Below are 22,685 nucleotides of genomic sequence, written 5' to 3'. Positions count from 1 at the left end.
GAGTCACCACTCTCCAAGCTGCTCTTTAAACAGAATGCTAGAGAACCACATACAGTTACAGGCATCTGTGAGCACCGGGTCATGGCCAAGCCCACCCAGCTCTCACCATGAGCCTGTAAATTCCAAATCATTTCCAGTCACTCCAGACACCCCCAGACATCGCCTAACTTGGCTCCATGGATGCTGCTGAATTTCCTGCCACCAAAGAAATATAATTTCAACCTAGCTGACAGGAAGTGGCTGAACACTTCTAATCATTTGGAAGGGAAACACTCTCCAGCCAGGCCTGGCAAGCTTACTTCTCTCATGCTGTTTGCACTTCTTAATATGAGAAGCTCCTCCTTGGTCGGTCAGCAACATGTGCTGAATGCTCATTGTGCGTGGGCCAGGTAAGGAGTTTTAACAGAACCAACAGCAGATCCGTTCCTAGCCTCAAGGAATTAGAAAATGAATGGCCATTAGGCCAGAAAGGCTTACTGTTTTCTCACTTTACGAGCTATACTTTCAGAGTCACCAGCTTGCTGCTACACCAATAAAATGAATGGAAGGCTTTCTAGGGTTCAGTGGAAAGATCTGATTTCATTTCTAGTGTGAGTTTTTCACTTCCATAGGCTTAATACGTTCAAGGATGAATATGGAGTCGACGAGCCAGGCTCCTAATGGCCTCACCCGAGTACTTCAGAGCCAGCCTCCAGGCCAGCTAAGAAATGAAACTGACACTCGCCTGCTCTCCTGAAATATGGTTATGAAGGCAATTTGCAGGAACTGCAGAGAGGTAACCTAAGAATCTTTGAGAATACAAAAGGATAGTGCACGGAGATGAAAAAAAACTATTCTCAGCTCCACTGAAGAAGAAGCTGAGAACCTACATCTCATTTTAGCCAGCTAATCCTTAATTTAACTTAGGTTTCTCTGTGAAAAAAATCTCTTCTCAAAGATGAGAGCTATTAAACATTCAATGACTTAATCAGGGATATTCCAGCCTCTTTTCCTAGGTGGTTTAAGTGGAAGACTCGCCATCCATCTGTCTGATTTAGGCTCAAGCTAGAGACGTGGGGAGCCAGATAAACACTTTGTGATGGCTAGATGTTCAGACTTCTCTCTCAGACCTCTGATTCCTGGGCTAAAGAGCCAAAAGTAAAAGGTGGCTATAAAGAGTGAAACTGACAGGTATTTTAAGGATCACAGTATCAGATACTGAGATGCTTTTCCTAGATCACTCATTCAAGTTTGGAGGCACCATTTGGCCAGCCACAGACTCGAAGTCATATCTCAGATCAAAGCAGTCATGCTGTGCTACTGTCAGCTTGAAGCCCATTCAGGTTTCAAGGAGAAAGGAGTTTAAACTCCCCTGATGGTACCACTATAAGCTGTCAGAAGAAAATGACCTTGTGATTGGGCATTGAAGCAAGGCAAAACCCAAGTGGAGCAAAGGCAAAAATTCTGGCATATGCAGCTTACCCTTTTTAAAGCTATATATACGCTCCTAACACGTTGTGTCATTTCTTAATATTTAACTCAATCTTGCCGGTAATGTTTAAGAATAGAAAAGGCAATATTACATTTGTCAGTTTACTACATTTTCTTTGACATTTAAGCACATGAAACTTAGCATTTGAAACTACCTACTACCAAAATGTCTGTCTCTATGAAAAATGCATGCTTATCAATATCACAAACAAACCTTTAGAGCGCTAGCATCACTTTCATCAGAATCCCGGAATTCCACACAGACCGCAATGTTCCTTGCCTAAAAACGATTCATCATTCACAATGAGTCACAAAACGAGAAGATTATAAACAAGTGTAACACCCCAAAATGTATAGTTTACCCTGTTTACCTTGGCGAATGTTTTCTGGCTATCATATTTTAATTGCAAGGGATATACATATAGATGGTTTTTGTAAATGGTAAATGGGTAACAATATTTCGTCATTTCGGGAACAAACTCTTCAACTTCCACAGTAATATTTTGACAATTCTTTTCAAAGGGCTTCAGAGGCACATATGAAGAAGTAATACAATCTATAGCAGAAAAAAAAACAGGCAAAGATGCAACAATTGTTAACACATTCCTGCATTTATAAATATATATATATACCTGGATTGTGTTCTCAAAGAGCCGTTTAACAAACAGAATTCTTAGTGATTGACAAAAACTCATACAGCCACTTCAAGAACCCAGAAGAACAAGTAGGAATAAGTAGCCTGATGCTGATTTTAGTGAAACCCTTCAAACCAGATGCGGATTGCTATTTCATTCTCAACGTAGAGTGATTTTCCAAATATAACACATCATAATTTTGACAAATTTAAACTCTGCAAAGAAATCCATTACATTTTTCCTCCTGTGACTGCAATTTAGCTTTTCACTGCAAATTTTTATTGGTATCAGGGAAGTAACAGTAAATTTATGCCAATTAGCTCATGGCTAGTCCCTCTTAAAAAGTTAACGTAGTACAGGTGCAAATTTTCACTTAAGGAATAATGGCAGCCTTCTGAAACTACAGATCTTCAGATGTGTTACCAATAATAAATTCCATCCTCCCGAATGTGGAAAACAGAAAGCCTTAGAGAAGTATAGCAGCACATGTTATTAAGGTAGCCACTTGCAGTAAAGGTTATTCATACACTTAAAGGGGCTCTAAGACTGCTGGTCCTTGCTGAAGAGTGATATTGATGGAGAAGAAATATGCATGAGAGTCAAATCTGAGGACATAATAATTTTCACTGGGTTTGGTTTTCTATGATAGCGATACTTACAATAAAATATCTGGAAGAACAGAGTAAAGGTCCACAGATAAAAGTGATCATTTCACCACCCAGAGTTAACTACTGCTCATATTTTGGCATATTTTCTTGTAGTCTTCTTCCTATGTATGTCTCATCTAACAAACACAAAAATCTCACTGCATAGAGAACTGTATCCTAGTTGTTGGTATTTTATCTGATATCTTATTTCATGAACTCTTTGTAAACATCATTTTGCAGAGCTGCATACAAGTTTCATGGTATCAGGATGCCATAACTGAACTGAACCACACATGACTGAACCGTGACTGAACCACACTGACAGTGTCGTACTCTTTGGTTGCTTTCAATCCCTTCTGTAATATAGACAACACTTCAAAAAATATCTTATGCATAAACTCGTGTCTACACTTCTTTAGGAAAAAATAATCCATTGAACTCTTAGATGTTTTAACATGCCAATTGCCACTCTCCTACTTACAATCCTTTTGTGACTTCTCATTGTACTTGGGATAAAATTCAGTTTTTTAAGGAGTTACCGTGGTTTTCACAATGCTCTTCATGATGTGATTCTTCCTACTTCTCCCACTTCATTTCCTATCTCCTGTGTTCACATCACACACTAGACTAGAGTCTCATTGGTTCCTTTTGCGTCCATACAAACCAAGCTAGCTGCACCTCAAGATCTTTACATGTGACACCCTCAGAGTAGAATGTACAGTCCCAAGCATTTCATGCTGGCTGGGCCACATGGTGAGCCTTCCTTAGCCACCCTTTTTGAAAGCAGCCCACCCAATCAGAGACAGAAAGTATTCATTTGCTTTCTTGTTTAAATGTCTGTCACTCCTTCTAGACTGTAATCTCCATACTTTCAAAGCACCTAGTAAGTATTTAATAAAGTTTACTCAATGAATGTTTATTTGCTGAATAAATGGATAGATAATGTCAGAATTAGAATGCCTTAGTTACAGACGTTCATGGATGTCTCTTGCCAAACTGTACTCCTACTCGAGATGGGTGATGGTGCCTGGCCAAAACTAAGCCGGCATTAGACAGTTACAGTTTATTTTTTGCAAATTTGATAGATGAACAAAAACATAACAATGCTGAAATATTTACATTTGTGTTAGTGGCATAATTACTGAGACTGGATGTTTTCCAATTATTTACCAGTCATTTTATTTCCTGCAAATTGTTTTTTCTGTCTTCTGTCCATTTTTCTCCTGGGATCATAGATTCTTGTCTTTAGACAAGAAAAGAAATTCTCCTTTTGGATCCCTTCACTGATGAAATTCAGCCAAGGCAAAAGGAGCAGAAACTGACTGGAACACACTCACATCATATATTATACATGAAACAGCATCTGATAAAAATCAACTTAATTTACTTCCTAATCTCTAACCATTCACCATGTGTCCTGGGTTGAATAGTGTCCCACCAAAATTCATGTCCATTGGAAACTCAGAATGTGACCTTATTTGGAAATAGGGCCTTAGCAGATGTCATTAGTTAAGATGAGATCATAATAGATTAAAGTGAAGTCGCTCAGTCGTGTCCGACTGTTTGTGACCCCATGGACTGTAGCCTACCAGGCTCCTCCGTCCATGGGATTTTCCAGGCAAGAGTACTGGAGTGGGGTGCCATTTCCCTCTCCAGGAGATCTTCCCGACCCAGGGAGTGAACCCAGGTCTCCTGCATTGCAGGCAGACGCTCTACCGTCTGAGCCACCAGGGAAGTCCATGTAATAGATTAAGGTGGGCCTTAAATCCAGTGACTGGTGCTCTTAGTAGAAGACCATACGAGGACAGAGACAGAGACCAGAATGATGCGTCTATAAGCCAAAGGATGCCCAGGCTAGCCAACAGCCACTAGAAGCCAGGAAGAGGAGATTCTTCCTCAGAGCCCTGAGAGGGAGCGTGGCCATGCTGACACCTTGATTTTGACTTCCAGCCTCTGGAAACACAAGAGAAGATTTGTTGTTTTAAGCCACCCAGTTTGTAATACTTTCTTACAGCAGCCCTAGGAAACAAATACTCCATGTAAATCTCAAGAAAAATGTTAGGAAGATAAAACACCTGGTAGTTGAGTGCTCTCAAAGCAGGGGGCCCGGGTTCGATCACTAGTCAGGGAACTAGATCCCACATGCCACAACTAAGAGGTCATGTGCTGCAACTAAGACCTGGCACACCAAAATAAATAAACATTAACAAAATAAAAACCCTGAGATTCAAACGTAGCCTTTTAGGTTTATTTGCAATATTTAAGTTCTTACTTGAAAAATCCACAGGAACACATTCTACTGTGATGTTTAGCTGCCCAGGAATAATCTGCAATTTGGTCTTCTCTGGCCTAGATGTAAAATAAGAATATTTTATATTCAAAAAATATGATTACTAAGTGCACTGGTTACCATTTATTCAAACTTCCAAATGCTTCCAAATCCAAATGCTCCAACATTTGATTTTTCCCACATATGACTCACATTCATCATTCAAAGAAACTATAATTCATCTATGATATTGATTTACTGCAGTAACTCTAAAACACTTACTTCTTGTATTCCGAGAGCAACTTGAGAATGTCTTCATTGGAAAGCTTGCTACTATCTTGTTTATACAAAGGAGAAAATCTCCCATCCACATCCAGAGAGCCTTGAATATCTTTGAAAATGGGCCTAAAAGAGCAACAGAGGGTTTTTTTTTTTTAACTCGAAAGTATAGATAAATTAAAGATCAAATAGTGGTGATGGGAACATAAAATGGTGAAACTCTTTTGGAAAATAATTTGGCAGTTTCTCATGAAGTTAAGCATATACCTACCCTCTGATCCTGCGATTCAACTCCTAGGCATATTTCCACATGGTACTTGAATGTTCACAGCAGATTTATTTGTTATGGCCACAAACTGGCAACCATCCAGATATTCATCAACAAATGAATGGGTAAACTAATCGTGGTATATTCTTACAATGGAATACTACTCAGTGAACAACTGATACAACATTATGAATAAAATACAAAAACAGACTGAGAACAAGAAACCATAGGCAAGGTTACATACTGCATAATTCCATTGATATGAAGTCCAGAATAGGTAAAAGTCATCTAAGGTCAGTGGTTGCCTGGCTGGGAGTGGATGGTTGATTGGACAGGGATGTGAGGAACTCTCTGGAGTGATAGAAATGTTCTAGATCTTGGTAGGGGTGGTAGTTATATGACTATATACATCTGTGAAAATTTATCAAGCTGGACATATAAATGTACATTTTAATCAAAGATAAATTATATCTCAGTGAAGTTGATAAAAATTGAATTAGATCTTTAAGATCAACTTATATAGAGTTTATATCTATAAAATTTCTAATATGAATTAGAATTATTCCCTCCTCCTTCTCTTCTTTCATTTTCAAAGTAGCTATTTTACTGCCAGAACAGGAAGTAATATACAAGCACCCAACAGACTGGAAGCAACTATGGCCCAAAGCACAATCTCCCCTGGCAGAGCCTCTGAAAACTGCGGGTAAAGGCACTAACTACCATTCCTACTTCTAAGCATACCTCCTTTATTTTCAGTAAACAGGGGTTTATCACACAGCTTTTAAATATCCCAGCCAAGCCTTTAGAGTCAGTTCCTGTTGCTGCTAACAACCCAAATAATTTAAGAAGAAAAAAAAACAGCATAATTCCACATCAGAACTGGGGATTAAAGCTTCTAACTTTGAAGATTTTATAATTTATTTTTCTACAAGCACATTAGCATCAAGCAGTTACTGATGTGGCCTAAAAAGGGGTGGAGAGCTTGTGCCATGGCTGTCTATAGTGGGCTCTGAATTCAGGTCCTGTTAGTTCTAAGACCTGCTTACACACACGCCATGTGAACTTAGGCAAGGATTTATTTTTGCATTTCTGTGACTCAAATTCCTCATCTCCAAGATGGGGGAGAAGAGTACCTACCTCTAAAAGAAATATGCATTAAGCACGTAGACGCCTGCCTTGTACGTGCATGTGTGTTAAGTCTCTTCAGTTGTGTCTGACCCTTTGAAACCCTATGGACTGAAGCCCACCAGGCTCCTCTGTCCGTGAGATTCTCCAAGCAAGAAAATTGGAATGGGTTGCCATTTCCTCCTCCAGGGGATCTTCCCGACCCAGGGATCGAACCTGTGTCTCTTATGACTCCTGCATTGGCATGTAGGTTCTTTACCACTAGCGCCACCTGGGAAGCCCACCTGTACAGTTAGCACTTAATTACCATAAATATTGGACTGGCCAAAAAGTTCATTCTAGTTTTTAAAACCTGAACGAACTTTCTGACCAATAAGTAACAGCAGCAGCCACTGGAGCACCACTAAGTATGTTTCACCTTCTGGAACAGCTAAGTATACCACCTTCCACTACTCTTTGCCATTGACCTATCCTTGGCTAGCACTTCTTACTAGTTGGCAAAATAAGGACAAGGTGCCTTTTCATCTACCAACATGTAACACATTTTGAGACCCTTTCCCAAGTGAAATGATTATAGTGATAGAACAGTTACTGACCTTAAATCTCCCACTCTTATGGTACTCCCCAGCACCCACTGAACATAACTCACTGAATTATTCAGAACATAGTGCCCTTTACCCAGAAGTTCCAGTGATTTGTACAGGCTGTACCATAAACAAGTCAGGGAACTTGTACTTCAAAGGGCGTATAAGCAAGGAATACAGTTTCAGTCATCACTGTAGGTAGACTGGCAAGATTTAGAGAAAAATCATGTACACCACCATCAGATATGTGGTACAATTAACACACTTCCCAATATACTACCCATGAATAAGTTGCCAAATTTGTCATCAGAAAGCAAGAAAATCTAAGTAATTACACACTTGCACTGAGCAACTACATTTTTTGCCTTCTAGTTTTTAGTATGTTTTTCAGAATTACTTTATGATGGCTTTTCAAAGCATAAACCCAGCCAACTCTAAAATAGTGGGCACACTGTACATAATTCACTGCAATTTCTGGTTTTCTGGAAAAAAATTCCATCACTTTAGCAAATAAGCTCTGTTTTAAAATGCAATAAAATTAAGTGGTGTCAGTCAGATCAGTAACCCAAGCCAAAGAAAATTTCCCTGAAGCAAGACATTTGAAAAAATGAAAGGGTCTTTGAGGCACAGCAAATTCTAAAAGAAAGAATATTTATATCCTGCTATAGACTGAATGTTTGTGTCACTCCGCTGCCCCTACACCCCCAAATTCATATGTTGAGATCTAATCCCTAAGGTGATGGTATTTGTATGGCCTTTGAGAGGTGATTCAGTCATGAGGATGTAGCCCTTATGAATAGGATTAGTGTCCTTATAAGAGGCCAGAGAGATAGCCTGCTCTCATTTCACTATGTGAGACTACAAGGAGAAACTGGTTGTGTAAAACCTGGAAAAGAGTCCTCACCAGAACCCAACCATGCACTCTGATCTCAAGTTTCTAACCTCAGAGATTGTCAGAAATGAACGTCTGTTGTTTAAACCACCAGTCTAACTTGTTATGGCAGCCTGAATGGACTGAGACACATCCGAAGTGTCCCAATATATAACTGGTTTGTCAGAAACAGACTTCTGAATGCTGCTGGCAAGGACAATAGCCCTCAACTTCACACAGGAGCATGAATAGATGGGTCAGAAATACATTTGTACAAACCTGGCAGCCCAAGCAAAGGGCATTCTGTACTGTCCAAGGCGGCTACACACTTGCTTAGCTGTCCTGTGCACCTTCTGGGCCGTCTAAGGTTAGAAATAAAAAGATAGGCTCAGATTTGTCCAAACTATCAGAGACTCACCCAGAACAAATAATTTCCCTAACTTACTGATATAAAACATCAAAAACTAGGAAAACAAGATACAGAAATAGTTATAAATAAAACACAACACACATCAGCCACCCACTTTTCAAGATAAAAGTATTTCCTAAGGTTATGGATTTTCTCATCAACAGAGCCCTCGTCAAGATATCAGAAGACAAACAAAATAGATGTATGGCATGTTTTGTACTGCAGACTGCTACTAGGAAAATAATTCAGCAGTTTTAATGTCTATTTCCTTTCACACATGAGCAGGCATATACTTATCATTCTTGGGTGAAGTTGGTTCTGGGTACTGCTGACCTTTTTACTCCCAAGATAAAAGCCAAATGACCAAGACTCAATGCAATTAGTTTAGCGTGGGCAGGAGCTGCTGTTTGCACAGGCACTGGGAGATGACAAAGGAGATAAACTGCCTATAGAGTCTAAACAGGCTGTGAAATGCTGCCTCTATGCTATCCCTAGGGATACAGAATGATGAAGGCTTTTATCTATATTGTTGAGACTTTTCCCCCCACAAATTAGTCATTCGTGTCCTCAGCATCTCCCACTTAATAACACTATTTTCATCCACAACTAAAGGCTACATACAACAGACTGACTCATAAGTACTCAGAAGCTGGATTGCCGCTAATGAACTATGCCATGAATGCTTTCCGTCTTTGGGCCTGACTTTTCTCATTTATAAAATGAGAGAGGATTAGATCAATAATTTCCAAAAGTTCAGAATTCATGATACAGAAATTTGGAGAATTATCTGCATCGCCAACTTTTAAGGTTGCCATTTAAAGATTGTGTCTGATTCTTTGTGACTCCGTGGACTATAGCCTACCAGGCTCCTCTGTCCATGGGGATTCTCCAGGCAAGAATAGTGGAGTGGGTTGCCATGCCCTCCTCTAGGCAATCTTCCTACAATCCCTGCCACTTCACACACCAACATTATAGAAAGACAGATAGGTGTGATGTTTAAAAAGTAGGAAGTGCAAAAATCTCAGAATAAACTCCTTCAAATTGAATACCCTGAAGCTTCATGAATGGCTCACTATCTTGGCTTTCTTTTCTCATGTCATCAGAGACAGGATTAAATTTGAGTACCGTCTGGCATTTACCCTTGTTGCTCTGACATCTTTGGCTAATATGCAGGGCTGGGAATAAAGAAAGAGTAGCTATTTCCAAGGATATAGTGTCAATGAACATATGTTGCCTAAAAGCCTTTAGCTCTGATTTTGATAAACAAGCAAAAAGCAGATTGCCATGTAAAAAGGGGAAAAAAAAGTCATTTTCAAGCTTAAACGTGCATACTTACAGAGCACACGATATTTTCAGAATATATTGCATGCTGAAAGAATGTTGGTTTTTTTGTTGTTGTTGTTGTTGTTATTGTCTTTCTTTTTAGAGGCATCATTGACATTATCATTTAAAGTATCAATAAAAGGCAAATTTTGCATTTGGCTGAAATGCTCACAAATGATCTTTATAAATACCTTTGCCGGGTCGGAATTTTTGATGTAGGGTTCTGCACAGTGTGTGATGTTTCCTTGGAGAACCTTTTCAATTCTTGCAACCAGGAAAATTTCAGGATGTGGATTCGTCACTGAGAAAATTCCCTGGAAAAAAATTCCTTCTGTTAGATTTTTCTTTAATGTAATCTCATGCATACAGTTGCTTGGTTAGTGATTCCTAGCGGTGTGTTTGGCACAGAATATTGATATTCAACATAGGATCATGTCCAGGGCCCTGGTAAGAGATAGCATTTCCATTCATACAGTTTTCAAAGGTCCTGATTGATGTTCCTTTCAATATAGATTTTCAATTTTGTCACCAGTCTCACATCTATTAGTCCCCAAAGTGTAGGTGTCACCCTGACTACTTAGCCTCTTGTGTTTGGTGGGGTATGCAAGGTGTATCCTTAGGCCTAATCAATACAATGTGTATTGTTTGGCTTAAAGTAGCATGTGCTAAAATAGCATACATTGCTGAAGTGGGACAGGACATGCATTTTTAAAGGTAGCTGCCTGTAACTCCACTGCAATTCACTCACCCTTAACTACTACTAAAGGTAGCCAAGAAGGATGAAAACACTTTACTATTCTGCATAGAATAAAAACTAAATCATCCTATAGAAAACACTCCTTTGCTGCAGCAGAAGAGCTCTGGTGCTCTCAATGTAAAGGTAGAGGACAGACGATCCAAAAACTCCTTTTGTTCCAAAACAGTTTGTTTCAGGGACTAATGTAGATGCTACCAAGCTCCATGTGGAACAACTATACCATCTCATGTCCAGCTCAGCTCTTTCCAAATATAATATATTCCAAATAGCCCGTTAGGTGGTGATGTCTGTTGCTTAAATGAGCATCACACAAGTGAATTTGAATGGAAAAATCCATCGTTGGGACTCTACCAAGTTTTATTTTGTCTGCTTGGTATATTAACAACTGTGTTAAGATAGTGTGTTCCAGTTTTCAAAGCATTTCAGACTCATGAGCTCATCTGTTGCAGATAGAACTCTCTGAGGTAGACAGAAAAGAAGAGAACACTGAGTAGAGGACACTAAGTAATCCCCCCCAAATCCAAATGGCGTCTAAGGGTCCTGGATTATGGCTGATTCACCTTCGGATTCCCAAGCAGCAACGATGGAAGAAAGTGGTTAAAAGTTGTTCGAGGAGTTAAATTTCCTGGGTTCAAATTCTGGCCCCACTATTTATGGGTTTAGATAAAGTCACATCCTCCCTATAGCTCAGATTTCCCACCTATGAAATGGGCTATGACAAGAGGAATGGCTATTTTGTAATCTTCTTGAGTGGATTCAATGAAGTAACGCACATTAGGTAACTGGTTACCAGAGTAACCCACATCTCAAGGTCGCAGAATCCGATTTTTGGTTCTGCCAGCAGCATGCTGCCTGGGTTATGAGATGCAGCTGGCAGAGTGCTGGAGCAACCCACAGAAAGTATGCTGAGCAGTGCTTTTGAGCACCATCTCAGGCTTTCGATTGTCACATAACCGTGCTAGATAGCTTTTGTGCACCCTCCCCTTAGTCTTTGGGAAGATCCCCTGGAGAAGGAGCCTGGCAAGCTACAGTCCATGGGGTCACAAAGAATTTGACACGACTGAGCCACTAACATTTTTCACTTTTTTTTCTCGTCTTCATAAAAACCCTCAAACAAAGGCACTACGACACACACTTCTTACAGATTAAGAAACTGAGGCGTAGTTAGGTTTGTGCGGTAAGTGGGTGACGACTGCACTCAGGGCTTCCAGACAATACAGCCCAGGCTACAGAGCCACTCAGCCTATCAACACAGGCTCCCATTGTCTCACCTGATAAAGCTGGATGAGAAGAGCAACGCTGCTGACTGCCGCAACTAACATTCACTGAGCACCTTCTGTGCCCAGTACTCTAGCCATTTCCCTACACTGATGCCAGAAACAAACATGATCGTGTCAAAGGATGTGACAATTTTATCAGAGGAAGCTGCTTTGACTGTGTGATCCCCGTGACTGCTGCTCTCACTAGCAGCCCTACCGTACTGAGCAAATTCGGCAGGTTGGCACAGGGCCGAGTGCTTTCTGGGATGGGGCACCTTAGACACATGAGAATGCTGAGGCACAGAGATGCTCACTGTTCAACTAACCAGGATTTCAAGGTAGGGGGACACTCTCTGAGGCAGTTTTGCCTTTTGCCCCTTAGCTTCCACCTCTTCTCCACTCCCCAGAACACAGTGGGGTAGCTAGAGAATACGCTGGAATCCCAGGTGGCCTGGGAGTCTGGCTTTTCAGGACAAGGCCCTCCTTTCCCACCAAGGAGACACGGCTATCCCTGCCTCTCTTCAGGGTGACTGTCACCCACATCACTGCCCCCTCCCTCTAAGGAACGGGCCAGGTGTCCCCACTCTCCCAGGGTGTGGCAGGGCATGTGGTAGCAGTGCCCTTTTTCACTAGCTCCACACCTGCTGACCCCCAGTGGGGAGCACACAAACAGACTCCCAAGGGTCAGCACCTCCCCCACAACCCCACCCTAGGTCATCTTGAGGGACCCAGGACACCGAGCTCTATCTGGGCACTTGGGAAGGAACTGTTAGGCAGCTGAGAGTGAAGTGACTGGTCACAGTAGCTGGTTGGTGTCAGGAAGGCAAAACTACTCGATGGGCTCAGCTTCTTCCTATTCCTGTGGTCAACTGTTGCTCCTCAGGAAGCCGCTACAGAGAAAGACTCTCCAAGGAGCAGATGGGGAGAACCTAGAATAGCTCCAAGCACCACCATCCACCGAGCCCTGGGAGTAGGTGGCCTCTTCCTATAGATCCTGCTGCCGCTTGAACAGCCTTGCTGTAGGGGTGGGGTCTTCACACTTTCCACAAGTGCCAGGGAAGTGCCATGTCCCTCTCTAGGGTGAGAGGGAAGCAGAACGGCAGGAGGGGAGGGGCAGGAAGGGGGAAGCTGCACTCTGGGGCCTGTCAGAGCCAGATTCAGGTCCTGTTCCTCACCATTGTAGCTCTGGGACCTTGAATGAGTCACCTGGTTGCTCCGTGCCTCAGTTTCCTCATCTGTAAAATGGGGATAGGAATAGGACCTATCTACTTTACTAGGGTGTGGTAAGAATTAAATGACTTCACACAAGGACTTCTCTGGTGGTCCAGTGGCTAAGACCCTGCAGTCCCAGTGAAGGGGGCCCAGGTTCAACTGCTACAACAAAAGATCCCACATTCCACATGCTAAGACCTGGCACAGCTAAATAAATAAATATTAAGAAAAAATAAATGACTTCATACGGATAAAGCACGTAGAGGAAGACTGAAAAAAATATTGCTGGAAAAGAAATCAATGAGTTCAGATCAGTGTTCAGATCTGCTAATACTGTCTCTCCCTATACACTACTGCATCCTAGTCCTGAACGGAAGAAGTTGAGGAAAAAGCCTTCTTCAAAAGGGAATGTTCAACTATTTGAAGTAAAGGACCACTTCCTGATATCTTTACTGGATCTGGGGAAAGAGTGCAAAATGATCAAGCCATTTGAGGCCACTTCCATTCATTCTCACCTCTGCAGCTTTCATCTACTCCTTTGAAACCTCCCTGATGTCCCACAACTTCTGCGCCATCTTCTAAGTCAACTTTCAACCCCTGAAGCCTCCTCACATTCCAAACCCCTCCACTCCCATTGTGTTATACATCAGTTCAGTTCAGTTCAGTCGCTCAGTCATGTCTAGCCCTTTGCAACCTCATGGACTGCAGCACGCCAGGCCTCCCTGTCCATCACCAACTCTGGGAGTTTACTCAAACTCATGTCCGTTGAGTCAGTGCTACCATCCATCTCATCCTCTGTCATCCCCTTCTCCTGCCGCCCTCAATCTTTCCCAGCATCAGGGTCTTTTCAAATGAATCAGTTCTTCACATCACGTGGCCAAAGTACTGGAGTTTCAGTTTCAGCATCAGTCCTTCCAATGAATACTCAGGACTGATTTCCTTTAGAATGGACTGGTTGGATCTCCTTGCAGTCCAAGGGACTCTCGAGCATCTTCTCCAACACCACAGTTCAAAAGCATCAATTCTTCGGCCCTTGGTCTTCTTTATAGTCCAACTCTCACATTCATATACGACTACTGGAAAAACCATAGCTTTGACTAGACGGATTTGTTGCAAAATGATGTCTCTGCTTTTTAATATTCTGTCTACGTTGGTCATACCTTTTCTTCTAAGGAGCAAGCGTCTTTTAATAATATGGCTGCAGTCACTATCTGGAGTGATTTTGGAGCACCCAAAAATAAAGTCTGACACTGTTTCCCCATCTATTTCCCATGAAGTGATGAGACCAGATGCCATGATCTTAGTTTTCTGAATGTTGAGTTTTAAGCCAACATTTTCACTCTCCTCTTTCACTTTCATCAAGAGACTCTTTAGTAGTTCTTCACTTTCTGCCATAAGGGTGGTGTCATCTGTATATCTTGGGTTATTGATATTTCTCCCAGCAATCTTGATTCCAGACTGTGCTTCATCAAGTCCAGCATTTCTCATGATGTACTCTGCATATAAGTTAAATAAGCAAGGTGACAATATACAGCCTTGACATACTCCTTTCCCTATTTGCAACCAGTCTGTTGTTCCCTATCCAGTTCTAACTGTTGCTTCCTAATTTGCATACAGATTTCTCAAGAGGCAGGTCAGGTGGTCTGGGATTCCCATCTCTTTCAGAATTTCCCAGTTTATTGTGATCCACACAGTCAAAGGCTTTGGCATAGTCAATAAAGAAGAAATAGATGTTTTTCTGGAACTCTCTTGCTTTTTCAATGATCCAATAGACGTTGGCAATTTGATCTCTGGTTCCTCTCCCTTTTCTAAAACCAGCATGAACATCTGGAAGTTCACAGTTCACGTACTGTTGAAGCCCAGCTTGGAGAATTTTGAGCATTACTTTCCTAGCATGTGAGATGAATGCAATTGTGTGGTAGTTTGAGCATTCTTTGGCATTACCTTTCTTTGGGATTGGAATGAGAACTGACCTTTTCCAGTCCTGTGGCCACTGCTGAGTTTTCCAAATTTGCTGGCAGATGGAGTGAAGCGCTTTCACAGCATCATCTTTTAGGATTTGAAATAGCTCAACTGGAATTCCATCACCTCCACTAGCTTTGTTCTTAGTGATGCTTCCTAAGGCCCACTTGACCTCACATTCCAGGTATGTCTGGCTCTAGGTGAGTGATCACACCATCATGATTATCTGGGTCCTGAAGATCGTTTTTGTATAGTTCTTTTGTGTATTCTTGCCACCTCTTCTTAATATCTTCTGCTTCTGTTAGGTTCATACCATTTCTGTCCTTTATTCATCTGTTCTTTATTTATCTGATACAGATTTGCCTTGAGAGTCCAGGAGACTCTGGCAGAGGCGTGGGTCAGCGATGGCCTACTGCAGGGTTGGAGGTACTGAGTGCAGCAGAGCATGCATTGGATCTTTTGAAGGAGGTCACCATTATCTTCATTACCTGCACCATAGTTTGGCCCTAGGTAAATAATAGGGAGGGAACACAGCCCCATCCACCAACAGAAAATTGGATTAAAGATTTACTAAGGACACCCTGCCCATCAGAACAAGACCCAATTTCCCTCTCAGTCAGTCTCTCCCATCAGGAAGCTTCCATGAGCCTCTTATCCTTCTCCATCAGAGAGCAGACAGACTGAAAACCACAATCACAGAAAACTAATCAATCTGATCACATGGACCACATCCTTGTTTAATTCAATGAAACTATGAGCCATGCCATGTAGGGCCACCCAAGATGGACGGGTCATGGTGAAGAGTTTTGACAAAAGGTGGTCCGCTGGCGAAAGAAATGGCAAACTACTTCAGTTATTCTTGCCTTGAGAACCCCAAGTACAGTATGAAAAGGCAAAAAGATAGGACACTGAAAGATGAACTCCCCAGGTCGGTAGGTGCCCAATATGCTACTGGACATCAGTGGAGAAATAACTCCAGAAAGAATGAAGAGACAGAGCCAAAGCAAACACAACACCCAGTTGTGGATATGACTGTTCATGGAAGTAAAGTCTGATGCTATAAAGAGCAATATTGCATAGGAACCTGGAATATTAGGTCCATGAACCAAGGCAAATTGGAAGTGGTCAAACAGGAGATGGCAAGAGTGAATGTTGACATTCTAGGAATCAGTGAACTAAAATGGACTGGAATGGGTGAATTTAACTCAGATGACCATTATATCTACTACTGTGAGCAGGAATCCCTTACAAAAAATGGAGTAGCCATAATAATCACCAAAGAGTCTGAAATGCAGTATTTGGATGCAATCTCAAAAACGACAGAATGATCTCTATTCGTTTCCAAGGCAAACCATTCAATATCACAGTAATCGAAGTCTATGCCCCAACCAGTAATGCTGAAGAAGTTGAAGTTGAAGGGTTCTATGAAGACCTACAAGACCTTCTAGAACTAACACCCAAAAATGATGTCCTTTTCATTATAGGTGACTGGAATGCAAAAGTAGGAAGTCAAGAAACACCTGGAGTAACAGGCAAATTTGGCCTAGGAGTACAGAATAAAGCAGGGCAAAGGCTAATAGAGTTTTGCCAAGAAAACACATTGGTCATAGCAAACACCCTCTTCCAACAACACAAGAGAAGACTCTGCATATGGACATCACCAGATGGTCAACACCGAAATCAGATTGATTATATTCTTTGCAGCCAAAGATGGAGCTCTATGCAGTCAGCAAAAACAAGACTGGGAGCTGACTGTGGCTCAGATCATGAACTCCTTATTGCCAAATTCAGACTTAAATTGAAGAAAGTAGGGAAAACCACTAGACCATTCAGGTATGACCTAAATCAAATCCCTTATGATTATACAGTGGAAGTGACAAATAGATTCAAGGGATTAGATCTGATAGATGGAGTGACTGAAGAACTATGGACAGAGATTCCTGACATTGTACAGGAGGCAGTGATCGAGATCATCGCTATGAAAAAATGCAAAAAGGCAAAACGGTTGTCTGAGGAGGCCTTACAAATAGCTGTGAAAAGAAGAGAAGTGAAAAGCAAAGGAAAAAAGGAAAGATATACCCATTTGAATGCAGAGTTCCAAAGAATAGCAAGGAGAGATAAGAAAGCCTTCCTCAGTGATCAACGTGTTATACATATCAGCATTTAATTACATTCTGCCTAATTTTGCTGCCTGAGGTCTTTCAAACAGACCTAGGTTCAAATCCCACCTTCACCACTACTGGCTTTGCCATGGTAGGCAGCTTACTTAGCCTCCCTGATTTGCAAACCAGTCATAATTATATTTTACAAGACAATCATGTTTACATGAGACATCAGTGGAAGATTCTAGCACACACGAGATATTAAAAAAATGTTGATTTTCTTCCAAACTGGGTTATAAATGGCATGACAGCTGAACACATTGAAGTAAGGCAGCAAATATATCATGGGCTTACAAGGACTTATTTGGAATTGTGTGGAAAACTTTCAACATATAATGCAATAGCAGGTTCTCGAATACTTATAATACTGTTTTGCTCAATCTGTCTTTTAGAAGCACAGGCCATCAGAGTGGAATGTTCATATATGTGACAACCACAGTCGAGTAACAACCCAAGAGAATGAGGGATAACATGGGGAAAAACGACCACAGATCCACAGCCCACAGAGGGGGAGTGACAACACATGTATCAATGAGCATAATCTTTGACACCGAAATGCCCAATGCTAAAAATTTATTCTAGGGAGATAATACAAATGAGCTACAAGGATGCAATAATGCAGCATTATTTATGATATGTCAAAATTAGAAATATCCTAATAAGCTAAATCACCATATCATTCTTTAATAAGAATATAACTGATCCAGAGAGTGATATAGGATGATAAACATGATGTTCAATGAATACAGTAGGTATAAAACAGCAGGACTATAATACAGTTCGTAAGAGCACACATAATGTATATGTGTTTATATATACACAACAGAGATATTTAGAAAAATGTTGGCCAAAATGTTAATAGTTATCATTTATGGGTGGTGATTTTTAATTTTCTTCTTTAGTACTTTTTGTATTCTTTGAATTTTCTACATAATAATGTATTTATCTTTTTAATCAGGAAAAAAAGTAACTTTTTTTTAAAAATCGGGGAATAACTGTTTTACAATGTTGTCTTGGTTTCTGCTATACAATGCAAATCAGCCATAATTATATGTATGTCTCCTTCCTCTAGAGCCTCCCTCCCCCCTCCCATGCCACTTCTCTAGGTCATCGCAAAGCGCCAGGCTGGGCTCCCTGTGTTATATACACAGCAGCTTCCCACTAGCCAGCTATCTTCCACATGATGGTGTATATGTGTCAGTGCCACTTTCTCAATTCGTCCCGCCCTCTCCTTCCCCTGCTGCGTCCACAAGTCAGTTCTCTACGTCTGCATCTCTACTCCTTCTCTGCATGTGGGTTAATCAGTACTATTTTTCTAGATTCCATATATATGTGTGTGTGTTAATATATGATATTTGTTTTTCTCTTTCTGACTTACTTCATTCTATAGAACAAGCTCCAGGTTCACCCACCTCACTACAACTGACTCAAATTCGTTCCTTTTTATGGCTGAGTAATATTGCATTATACACATGGTTGGTGGGAATGTAAATTGATATAGCCACTACAGAGAGCAATATGGACATTCCTTTAAAAACTAGGGATACAACTACCATATGACCCAGCAATCCCACTAATAGGGCATGTATCCTGAGAAAACCACAATTCTAAAAGACACGTGCTTCCCTGGTGGCTCAACTGGTAAAGAATCTGCCTGCAATGTGGGAGACCTGGGTTCGGATCTCTGGGATGGGAAGATCCCCTGGAGAAGGGAAAGGCTACCCACTCCAGTATTTTGGCCTGGAGAATTCCATGGACTGTATAGTCCATGGGGTCGTAAAGAGTTGGACACAACTGAGCGACTCTCACTTTCTTTTCAAAAGACACATGCACCCAAAGTTCATTGCAGCACTATTTACAATAGCCAGGACATGGAAGGAATAACATTTTTATTTGAGGTAAAATAAATCTCCTTACAAAGTGAGCTGCTTTGTTCTGCTTCTTCCTGCATTAGTTCTCTGCAATACTCTAATTTCCTTTCAGTTGCAAAAGTCTAGAAGGCAGACTATCAGTTCTGCTCTGCCTAACCTCTTAAGTCCTCTGGTCTGATCAGAGGTCAAAATGCAAGGGAACTGTTTGGCTCCTTCTGAAGGGGATTCTTTGTATCAGATAGGACGGCTGTGACGACATAAGAACTCCTTGTGTAAGGACTGTTTATGCTCCATTAAAGCTACCTACTCGAAATGGGAATGGCAAAGGGAAGGTTATTTTAGGGTCAACTTTTTCTTCAAAGAAAATAGCCTTTCAGGTACTTATTGCCTTGCTCAAAAGTATGTGCATGAGTCCAGGGGTGTGTCTGTATCATCTGCATTCCATCTCACAAAATACTTCCTTTGAGATTCCCATCACGTCCCACTTCACTAGGGTATTATTAGCATATTTGCTGTTTTCCCTTTTATTCCCTCCAACTTCAGTCACCAGAAAAACAGCTATACACAGACCCTACAAAAGACGGAATGCCCATGAAAACATTAAAATATTGGCCTGAAACTATGCAAGAAACCAAGGGTCTTTCTGTTTCTTATTCTGAACGTGCTACCAAGACTAAAAGATTCCTTACCTGCTTTATAAAGCGTAACTGAGATTCAGCAATTCCATGAATGAAAGACTCAGGTGAAGAGCCTCTTGGGGTACCATCAGTAGCTGGTTGGCTTGAAGGGCCCCACAGCATTTCACGGACAGATGGGGGATTCAAGTCTACATGGAAGTCGGCTGAAATCTTACAGTTGTTCTTCACATCAAACAAGGCAAGATTAATAAAAAAGGGTTCAACCTGGGAATGAAAACCATTACATTTTTAAACAATGACTTTTATTTTAGGTGGGATGGGGGAGGGACACAAATTACAGAAATTTTTTTTTTATTCTTCAAGTTTCTGTGATTACAGTTCCTTTCTGAGTTCAATATTCAGCTAAAAGTGTATTATGGCTCATTTGCATATGAGAAAGAGCTTTCTAAATAACAGACTCTCAAATTGTAACTTTTGTCCTGTGTAATTTCATAAGTTACAAATTTTTTTAAATGAGTAGAAATCGGAAGCCACACTTAAAGAACATCAATTATTCTATGAATAAATTTTAATTCTCCATAGGCTCATTGAAATTACCTAAAAATACTGCCAATATTACACAGTAGAAATAAATCTTCCCTTTTTCTATATTACAGCTTACTGGATTATACATTTAATAAGAGCTAATATCAGTCAAAATCAAATTACTTGACAAAAGCTTTGCCCCATCAGCATTTTGGAAGACATGATTCCTCTCTACAGATGGCATTTGAAAGCTGGTCACAAAGAGAAATTTCATGCCAGATGGCATAAAGATTAACCCTTTACACACCGAGAGTCTGCTAGTGTATCTCAGCTACTTCATAAGAGAATAAATCATCACTGGATACTTTTCAAACATAAACTAGAACTCCCTTCCCCACCCCCCCACAAAAAAAAGAAAACAAAAAAGGTGAACAGAAAATGCAGTCTTTTGGGCGATTTTACATTCATAGTTTCAAGTATTCCTAAGCAGCTCAAATGATCTGTGACAGCTAATAATTAGAATTTTCTGTGCAGAACACAATGAATTCACTCGATGAGAATAGTGAGTGAGACAAGCTGACTGAACAGCCTCTGTGTTCCTTCATGATTTTGGTGTTCCTTATTCATGGCTATGAGTCAATTTCACAGAAGTCATATTCTCTAGTAAAATTTACAAATTTGAGGACTTTCCAGGTTCTGGAGATATGTCCCTCCTGAAGGTCAAGAGCCTACCTACTCTGGTATTTTGAATAGGTAAGACTTTCATGAATCCTCTTAAGATGAAAACATATTCCTATCCTGGCAAAAGAAAGACAAATAAAATTCTTCCATGTTAAATTTATTGTAACATGTAGCAATGGAATTTTCACCCAGTAAATTAGTTCTCAGCAAAAACAAAACAAAACAAAACAGTAATTTCTTTAATGTACTGGTTTAAGGGAGGTAGAAGAAAAAGTCATACATACGTTTGTGGGTGGTCCTTTTGCATTGTCTCCAACTTGACCCAAGATATTGAACATTAAATCATGGCAATTTACCAAGAAACGTTTATTGCACTTTTCCTCAAATGGCTTTATATCAGGTTCAATTCCTGAAAAGTCCAACCTCTAAAAAACAGATAATATGAATCATTTCTCTCCCAAAATAGAATTCACATGAATTCACATAGATCTCTAAGTAAAACTTGCAAAATCTAACAGATCTCTGTCCATTCTTCATTTGAACTCTTAACTTTTTTCAATGAGCCTTTGTAGTGTTCTTACACTAAGGTTCTAACACTGAAATAAATCCCTGCCTCACTCCTGACCCTGCTCCTCTGATTTCATCTCCTACCACTCAAGCCTGCCCCCTCCCTCTGTTTCAGCTCCACCAGCCTCTTTGGTTATTTTTCCAGCACACCAAGTACACTCCCACCTCAGGACCTTTGAACTTGCTGTTCTGTCAGGAACTCTCTTTCCCCAAGATAGATGCATGGTTTACTCCCTCATTTCATTCAAGTCTCTAATCAATTGGCAGTCTCAAAGACAGACTTTCCTTAACTCCCTATATAGAATTATATACTCTCTGACAGCCTATACTCCCTTTCCTTAATTAAGTTTCTAACATTATTTTTAACATTTACTTCATTATTTATTGTTTGTCCTCCCCACAAAATACTGTGTTCCAGGATGGTAGGAATTTTGTTTCTTTTCTGAGCTGTGCATGAAACAAATTTGACATGAATGGATATGGGAGGCAAGAATAATACCATAGCCTCTAACTTGGAAGATTCAGTAGATTGCGATGTTATAAACTTAGTTGTGAAATAAAAATGAATAGCAGATATAAGGGGAGGGTGAATAGAGACAATGACTTCAGTTTAGGATATACTGAGTTTGAAAGGATACAAGTAACTGGTTAGAAAATAGGGAAGGTGTGGGTTGGAGATCTGGATTTCAGAATCAGTGGCAACTAGGGTGAGGAGGATGAGGCTGGAACCCTGGGGACCACCTACACTGAAATGATGGACAGAGGGTGAGGCGTGTACATAGGAAACAAAACCACTGAGCTCAGCTTCTAACAGAGCTGGAGGATGAATCCTGGCTGCCACTGAGATATATTTTTTAAATTATTCGTACTTCAAAAAAAGTTTAAAAGAAGATACTGAGAGTCAAGAAATTCCTCCCAGCAGGGGAGGAATCTGTCCCCCTCCCCCGCCCCAAAGAAACTCACTGAATCCCCCTTCAGCTCACCCAGCTCAGGCGATCTGAGTTCATCTGTTCACTCTGATTGTCTGAACAGATTCACATTCTGTTCACAAATGTAAGAAAAAGTATAGACTGTGGCACAACTTACTATACTTTCAATAAGACCAGAGAGAGGGTAGATGGGAAGTGACTGGATGAATCTGAGCAGAATATATTGCCAGTATGGAAAAGTC

General features: G+C 40.7%; 1 protein-coding gene across 2 annotated transcripts in view; it reads right to left on the bottom strand.

Moving 5' to 3' along the window:
- DOCK11 (dedicator of cytokinesis 11) overlaps positions 1 to 22,685 on the bottom strand; it is a 161,609-nt gene that overhangs the window by 57,175 nt on the left and 81,749 nt on the right. For both annotated transcript variants that reach the window (XM_070365836.1, XM_070365837.1), the window contains exons 11-18: positions 21,232 to 21,372; positions 19,793 to 20,005; positions 10,072 to 10,194; positions 8,428 to 8,510; positions 5,304 to 5,426; positions 5,025 to 5,101; positions 1,842 to 2,026; positions 1,685 to 1,750 (exon numbers count right to left, since the gene is read on the bottom strand). In XM_070365836.1, coding sequence (XP_070221937.1) covers positions 1,685 to 1,750; positions 1,842 to 2,026; positions 5,025 to 5,101; positions 5,304 to 5,426; positions 8,428 to 8,510; positions 10,072 to 10,194; positions 19,793 to 20,005; positions 21,232 to 21,372 — 1,011 coding nt within the window. The remainder of the gene's footprint in view (positions 1 to 1,684; positions 1,751 to 1,841; positions 2,027 to 5,024; positions 5,102 to 5,303; positions 5,427 to 8,427; positions 8,511 to 10,071; positions 10,195 to 19,792; positions 20,006 to 21,231; positions 21,373 to 22,685) is intronic.

The sequence above is a fragment of the Bos mutus genome, chromosome X (assembly GCF_027580195.1).
Source record: "Bos mutus isolate GX-2022 chromosome X, NWIPB_WYAK_1.1, whole genome shotgun sequence".
NCBI lineage: Eukaryota > Metazoa > Chordata > Mammalia > Artiodactyla > Bovidae > Bos > Bos mutus.
The sequence above is the reverse complement of the archived record's forward strand: the minus strand, read 5'-3'. Positions and strand labels throughout refer to the sequence as shown.